Raw genomic sequence first — 7,714 nt, forward strand, 5'->3', positions numbered from 1 at the left:
CAGTGAATAAAAATTGCAAAGATAAGTATCAATCAACCAGGAGTCTGGGGGACAATCAATCTTTTTGATTGACACTTTGGTGTCCTTAGAGTTTGTTTCAAAAATGGATTTGGAAGATACTCTAAATCACAAATAATTAATAATGGATGTAAGCACAAACTGGTTCCCCTTACACTTAGGATAAATTTTTTTCAATTGCTCATTTATTCTTTTATTTATTCAGTCATTCATGTATGTGCCAGACAGGCTCTGTACAAAATTTTTTGGCTGATTTGGGAACAAACAAGTACAATTTATTTCTTCATGAATTCTTTTTTTTTTTTTTTCAAATTTAGGATGATTTTATTTACAAAACAGGTTCTTTTGTTTTACAAAAATTTCAAAATATGACAAAAATAGAAATAGCTTCTTGGACTGTTGGGAACTACTTCTAAGCAACCAATGAGTTAAAACACCGATGGTCTTCTTCTTTTGAAGAGCGATGACTGCAACGCTCAGCTGCGCTTCATGTCTCCCCAGAGCCCCGCGACTGTGGGCTGCCTCTGGCGGGAGGGCCGGTGAGGCCAGAGTCTGGAGCAGCAAGATCTTCTCGTTGACGCAGAACCTGTACAGCACCAGCATCAATTTCTCCCCACAGCGGGACACCTGGCGCTCCATGGCCAGGCGGAAGTCCTCCTTCACGCCCTTGGTGATGCCCCGGGTGACTGTGTGGTGCCTGCTCAGCATTCCTTGATTGGGCTGTAGTTCCAGATGGATCTTCCCACCTTCCTGAGTTCTCAGGTAGGCGAATGCCTCCAGCATGTTGATATTTGTAACATAATTGAAAAAATTCTCATATTGGAAGTTTCCTTGCTGGCAAATCTTATTGACGGCTTTCAAGAAAAGGGGGTCTCTCCCCACGGCCACTCCTGCTGAAGCAGCACGATCACATGCCCCAGCACCATGTCGTCTCTGCTGTCTGAGAAGGCTCTAAGCTTAAAACAACCTAACATTAAGTGCAGGCAATAGGGCATGATAGCCTTGCTGGTACAAGGCAGAAGCTTCAGATATGAACCTTTTCTAAACTTGGGCTTTATTTTTGAGGGTTCTTCCTGTGACTTGCCTCCGTCCTGGATGGGGAGGTCCATGTAGCACATCAAATCAAGGACTTGGGGCTTCCCTGGTGGCGCAGTGGTTGAGATTCTGCCTGCCAATGCAGGGGACACGGGTTCGAGCCCTGGTCTGGGAAGATCCCACATGCCGCGGAGCAACTAGGCCCGTGAGCCACAACTACTGAGCCTGCGCGTCTGGAGCTTGCACTCCGCAACAAGAGAGGCTGTAAGAGTGAGAGGCCCACGCACCGCGATGAAGAGTGGCCCCCGCTTGCTGCAGCTAGAGAAAGCCCTGGCACAGAAACGAAGACCCAACACAGCCAAAAATCAATCAATCAATCAATCAATCAATCAAGGACTTTCTCACAGGTCATTCTGTACTCTCCCAAGGCAAAGTGGAAGGTCGCCAGCTGGATGAGTGCCCTCTGATGCTCCAAGGTCCCCTGTCCCGAGATCTGTGGCTGAGGAAGTGGTCCCTGGAGAGCTGCCAAGTGGTGCAGGCTCGCTATGGCCTTTTTATATTGACCCTGATAGATGATCATATCATTGAGGAAGATTCTCAACCAAAGCCAAGTATCCGTCTTCCACGCCATAAGTATCCGTCTTATTTGTAAATAAGAATTTACAAATTCTTATAAATTCCTTGTCAAGGAATTCCAGGGAATAGAGCAGCTCCCAGCTCTCTCTGGCCAGCTTAAAGCTTTCCAACACCTCGATTGAGTTAGCAAGTTCTGCCTTATTGACAGCAATGTGACGATTCCTTCCTTTTGCTGAACAGTCTTCATCGTCCGAACTCATGGGTTTTTCTCTCCTCTCAGCTAGTTTCCTTTTTATGTATGTGTTTATTGCGATCAATTTCTGCATCACCATATACATTTGATATGTCTTCCAGAAGAACCAGTGGAACTTGGCTAGGGGCATTAGGACCCTGGAACAGAGACTGCTGTATGCTGTTGACATACTGAAATGCATTCTTAAAGAAGACCAACATAGCGGAATAAACCACTTTGGTTTTTATATTTCGCATGAGCTTCGTTATCAAAGTTGTTCATGTATCTGCAGAGATCCTTCATTCTATGCAAAATATCACCATAGCTTCGTCTTCCGTTATACATTGGCCAGTCACATCTCATTCCAACAACATTCAAAATCTTGAACAACCTCTCCCAAGGGTCCATGATCTGGGATGATTTTTCAGTCAGCCCCTCTATTATGTACTTCTGAGAGCTACGTTTGTTCGGTGACATTAAATCAGACGTTTCTTGGGCACCTTGACGCTGACTCTCTATTTGAGTAGATCTAGTGACATAATTGATATTAAATTCAGCTGCTTTGTTCAAGTACTTATACACCAGATTGGCAGACAACAGAATGTCATGGTTGTTAATTATTAGAGGAAGGACATCACACACAAATAATTTTCTAAAACAGTTAACAGGAGATTCTTGCTCTTCAATAGTTTCAGCCTCCAACAGTGCCTCCCCAAGGCTAACTCCATGCTGTACCACTGTTTCAGGGAATCGTCTCAAAAGTAGAAGCAACATTTCTGATCGTTCCAAAGTGTTGAAGCATTGTTCCGTAACCTGTAGTAACATTTCACACTGGACCCCACCAGGAAGAGTTTCAAATAAACCTGGATGTTGAAGTCGGCGGGGTAGAGGCTGCAGGCCGTGATCAGCCAAGCCGTGGCAGCCCATAGGTCCTGCTGCACCAGCTCGCGGGCTCGCTGCACCAGGAACTCGCAGTCGCCCTGGGCCGACATGACGCAGGAGGACTCTTTTTTAATTAATTAATTAATTTTTGGCTGCGTTGGGTCTTCGTTGCTGCGCGCGGGCTTTCTCTAGTTGCGGTGAGTGGGGGCTACTCCTCGTTGCGGTGTGTGGGCTTCTCATTGCGGTGGCTTCTCTCTGTTGCGGAGCACGGGCTCTAGGTGTGCGGGCTTCAGTAGTTGTGACTCATGGGCTCTAGAGCGCAGGCTCAGTAGTTGTGGCGCACAGGCTCAGCTGCTCTGCGGCACGTGGGATCTTCCCAGACCAGGGCTCGAACCGTGTCCCCTGCATTGGCAGGCAGATTCTTAACCACTGCACCACCAGGGAAGTCCTCTTCATGGATTCTTAAAATCTAGCATTTTATACTTAGCTGTCTTACAGAGCTGTCAAAGTCCATTAGTTGGTAAGAATAATTATCCAACAGATAAGGAACTCGTCCATTGCAGTGTGGTCTTAGATTCAGAGCCAGCCTAAAATAAGGGAAACTTTCAAATACTATCTAATTCATTAAATACGGAATCAATTCAAAAAACATAGCAAAATAAACAAGATACAAGTTCGTAAACTTAAAAACAGCACAGTCTAAATTCAAATGATGAATAGGACGTTTATTAGAATATTTCATTGAGAGGAAGTCATTATAATTTTTAGTGATAGTTAAGAAACTGGGAGGTTTCTGAAGATGCTACTATTACCACTCATACCACTAATAATGACTGCCAAGTGCTTTACATTTTTTTTAAAGATTTTTTTTGACGTGGACCATTTTTAAAGTCTTTATTGAATCTGTTACAATATTGTTTCTGTTCTTTTTTTTTTTTTTGGCCGCAAGGCATGTGGGATCCTAGCTCCCCGACCAGGGATCGAACCCACAACCCCTGCATTGGAAGGCAAAGTCCCAACCACTGGACTGCCAAGGAAGTCCCCAGGTGCTTTAAATTTAAGGTATACTTTTTCCTCACAGCAGGTGCATAAGTACGTACAATCATCTCTATTTGCAAAGGAGGAAACTGAGGCTGAGAAATGTTGGGTGATTTGCCTTCTGTCAGGAAGGAGTTGATAAGTGGTAGAGGCTGCACTGTATTTGATCTCTACTCAGTGTGTCAGAATTCTGTCTAATAGAAAAGTGATATTTCAAGATGGTCATTAATGAAAGAATTACAATTGTTTAGCTTTTATGCACTGAATTTTAATCATAATATCTGGAGAGTCTTTCCAGAAGGCTGCTTTTTCCCTCTGTTATCAAGGTCTTGGTAGCTCCAGTGCTGGCGATCATGGAAGGTATCTAAGTATAACTCATAGAAACTACAAAAATGTTTTGTATTTTACTGGAATCAATACATAAAACACTGGAGCAGGGACATATGTGATAGGTATATTACATAAAAGAAAAGTATAAATTAGTGCTAGGGGCAGCATGGGTAGTGATTACATAATCCCTACCATTTTAGGCAGGCGAGGCCCTCTGGAATAGGTCCTATCTCAGAGCCTGACTGAATGATGGGCAGGAGATAGCTGGCAGAGGTGGGCAGTGGTGTTATTTTTGGCAGCAGCTAGGACTTGAAGGTGGGAGTTAGTAAAGGGCTTTGAAAAACATGTTTAAAAGAGCAAAAGGGATTAGTAGGGGTAGTTAATCACATCTGGAAAAGGCAGGGAAAGTGTGAATTTTGCGTCTCCTAAATGAAACATTTTGAAGTAGAAGAAAGCTATTTTTTTTCTCTGATATTAATATGTGGGTGGGATTCTAGCATAAATGCCCCAAGAAGCACTCGATTCATGACACGGCAGATATTTTATAGGACTTTAACTGGTTTAAGTACAGTTAAAAATAAAGATGGCCTGACCAGTTGTTGAGGGCTGGGCATGGGAGTGTAAATGGTAGAACTATTTTATTAATAAAAATAGTCATATTCAACTGTCCATAGAAAACAGAGCCTGAGTCAAGGATTGAGAGGTGATGCTTTATTTGTGGGGTACAATTTTCAGGGTAGTGAAAGTGAGAAAGGGAGAAGTGAAGTTGCTAAGGACGGGAAGCAACAGTAGGTGAAGTGTTACCTCGCTGGCTTCTGCTTTAGGATAAACCTAAAAGAGACAAAGACAGTGGCTTGCGAGGCACCTCCACTTGGTCACTTGGTATCTCTGATCAGACGACTTGGTGAAAGTGCCTTAGAACAGTAGGTGGGAGGAAAAGAGGGAGACAGACTTTATCTGACTTATGTCTGCATCTCCTCTCTCTTCTTTCTTATTGGTCAAATTTCTTCCATTAAAACACCCACCCCAACCAACATACTTACCCATTAGACAGCTGCTCAGAACCTAGATTTTATACTCCTCAGTGTGCTGTTACATTAAAGTCTGGAAGTGGTGAGAAAAACCACAGATTCCAGGTTTGTGTCTGGTCAGATTGGTTGGCTCTAGACAAGGGATCACCAGAGCATAAGCTGAGTTGGATGGTTGTGACTGTGTCAGAGCAAGTGGCTGAGCCTCAGAAGAATCTGAGGAGGTGCAGAGAGATAACACATTTATTTCCGCTTATTATATGCCAAGCACTACACTAGAACTTTGCATGCCTTCAATCTATTACTATTCCCATTGTACAGTGAGGTATTCAAACATTAGAGAAGTAGTCTTGTCTTCAGATTTGAAATCAAGCAGTTCTTATTAACCTATTGGAGGGCAATTTGTTTTTTTTACCTTCTCTCCCCCTCCCCCTTCCCTTCTCTCCCCCTCCCCCTTCCCTTCTCTCCTTTCCCTCACCTCCTTCTCTTTCTCCCTCGCTTTCTCCCTCCCTCCCTTCCTTCTTTCCTTCCTTCCTTCCTTCCCTTCTTCTTTCCTTCCTTTCTCTCCCCATCTTTCTATCCTCCCTCCATCCCTCTTGAATCATAGAAGGTGAAGATAATACAGGAGAATGAACTAATTTAGCATGTTCCCTAAACATGATTTTGTTCAGTGAAAGCAACTGTCTGTGTGGAGTACTTTTGGAAGGAATGTGACATGCTACAATGCATCATGGAACCCACTTCTGGGTGCCTGGTTTACAACAAGGCTAAAGAAATGCTGCAGAGATCCTGCAGAAATCAATATTGTTTTTATGCCACTAAATATTCCCCCCATTCTCAAAGCTAAGAAAAGATACCTGGTTTCCCGGAAATATTCAAAGACTTCAATACATTATTTTCCAAAGCCTGTGTGGATTTGAAAGCACTGACTGTTTAAGGAAGCATTGACTGTGCTGTGTATCTGCATGATGCTGGGCTCTATATGAACAGAGCACCTTGACTTATAAAACATATTCAAAGCAGTGAGTTTAATATACAAGTGATAAAGCCTATGTATACTCCTCTATATTTCATGGATAGTATATAGCAGGTCTGGTATATAGCAAACTATAAACTGCATTTAGATTAGGAATCAGTGAAGAAGGAAGAGCACTTTCCCTCTGTTTATTTGAGAAGATGAGTTTAGGATTCTTGATAGAAATGTAAATTTTAAATATTTTCAATGACAGGAGGAAAGAAATTGATCAGCTGTGAGCTGGCACTTACTCCCAGCATTCAATCAGGAGGCATGGAGGAAATCGGTATGAACTCACATATCAGAACCTATACTGTCTCAAGCCTTGACTCTTCTCTTTGTACAGTGAGCAGCCAACTATTTTGACCATTACTATGGAAAATCTGGGAGATGATAGCTTTGGAAACTCTGGGAAAAAATCAGGAAGAGGGCTTCCCTGGTGGCGCAGTGGTTGAGAGTCCACCTGCCGATGCAGGGGACGCGGGTTCGTGCCCCGGTCCGGGAAGATCCCACATGCCGCGGAGCGGCTGGTCCCGTGAGCCATGGCCGCTGAGCCTGCGCGTCTGGAGCCTGTGCTCCGCAACGGGAGAGGCTGCAACAGTGAGAGGCCCGCGTACCGGAAAAAAAAAAAAAAAATTAAATCCTTCTTTACAGTAAGGTCTATTTTGAGGTTATCTATTCTATATCACTGATCTGTCAATCCTATGCCAGTTACATAATATTTTAATTTTATTACATAATTGTTGGAAGCAACCCTCTTTTTCTCTCATTTTTCACAATTGCATTTGTTACTATTTTTAAACTTTAATTCGGGATGAAATATAGAGGAATTTTCTAAAGGCTTCTCTCAATAAAAATCTCATTGAAATGGTCAAATCTGTTAATTAATTTGGGAAAAAAATGACATTTTTCCCAATGATATTAATTTCTTGTAATATTGTATTATTGCCAGTGAATAGTGCTTGTGAAATAGTTTCTTTTTTTGAATTAATGGGCAGAAGACCTAAATAGACATTTCTCCAAAGAAGATATACAGACTGCCAGAAAACACATGAAAGAATGCTCAACTTCATTAATCATTAGAGAAATGCAAATCAAAACTACAATGAGATATCATCTCACAACCAGTCAGAATGGCCATCATCAAAAAATCTAGAAACAATAAATGCTGGAGAGGGTGTGGAGAAAAGGGAACCCTCTTGCACTGTTGGTGGGAATGTAAATTGATACAGCCACTGTGGAGAACAGTATGGAGGTTCCTTAAAAAACTACAAATAGAACTACCATATGACCCAGCAATCCCACTACTGGGCATATACCCTGAGAAAACCATAATTCAAAAAGAGTCATGTACCAAAATGTTCATTGCTGCTCTATTTACAATAGCCCGGAGATGGAAACAACCTACGTGTCCATCATCGGATGAATGGATAAAGAAGATGTGGCACATACATACAATGGAATATTACTCAGCCATAAAAAGAAACGAAATTGAGCTATTTGTAATGAGGTGGATAGACCTAGAGTCTGTCATACAGAGTGAAGTCAGAAAGAGAAAGA

At 42.5% G+C, this 7,714-nt stretch overlaps 1 protein-coding gene across 1 annotated transcript; it reads right to left on the reverse strand.

Annotated features, from left to right (window-relative positions):
* Positions 1-330: 330 nt before the first annotated feature.
* On the reverse strand, positions 331-2,853 carry LOC113633282 (integrator complex subunit 10-like). Its single transcript, XM_027131361.1, is given in 7 exon segments — positions 331-885; positions 888-1,148; positions 1,451-1,685; positions 1,717-1,923; positions 1,925-2,097; positions 2,099-2,724; positions 2,727-2,853. Coding segments are annotated over 7 exon segments (2,172 nt in total). The 3' UTR covers positions 331-342.
* Positions 2,854-7,714: the final 4,861 nt, after the last annotated feature.

Source organism: Aethalodelphis obliquidens, unplaced genomic scaffold, assembly GCF_003676395.1.
Source record: "Aethalodelphis obliquidens isolate GAN/ISIS:26980383/991018 unplaced genomic scaffold, ASM367639v1 scaffold39, whole genome shotgun sequence".
Taxonomy (NCBI): Eukaryota; Metazoa; Chordata; class Mammalia; order Artiodactyla; family Delphinidae; genus Aethalodelphis; species Aethalodelphis obliquidens.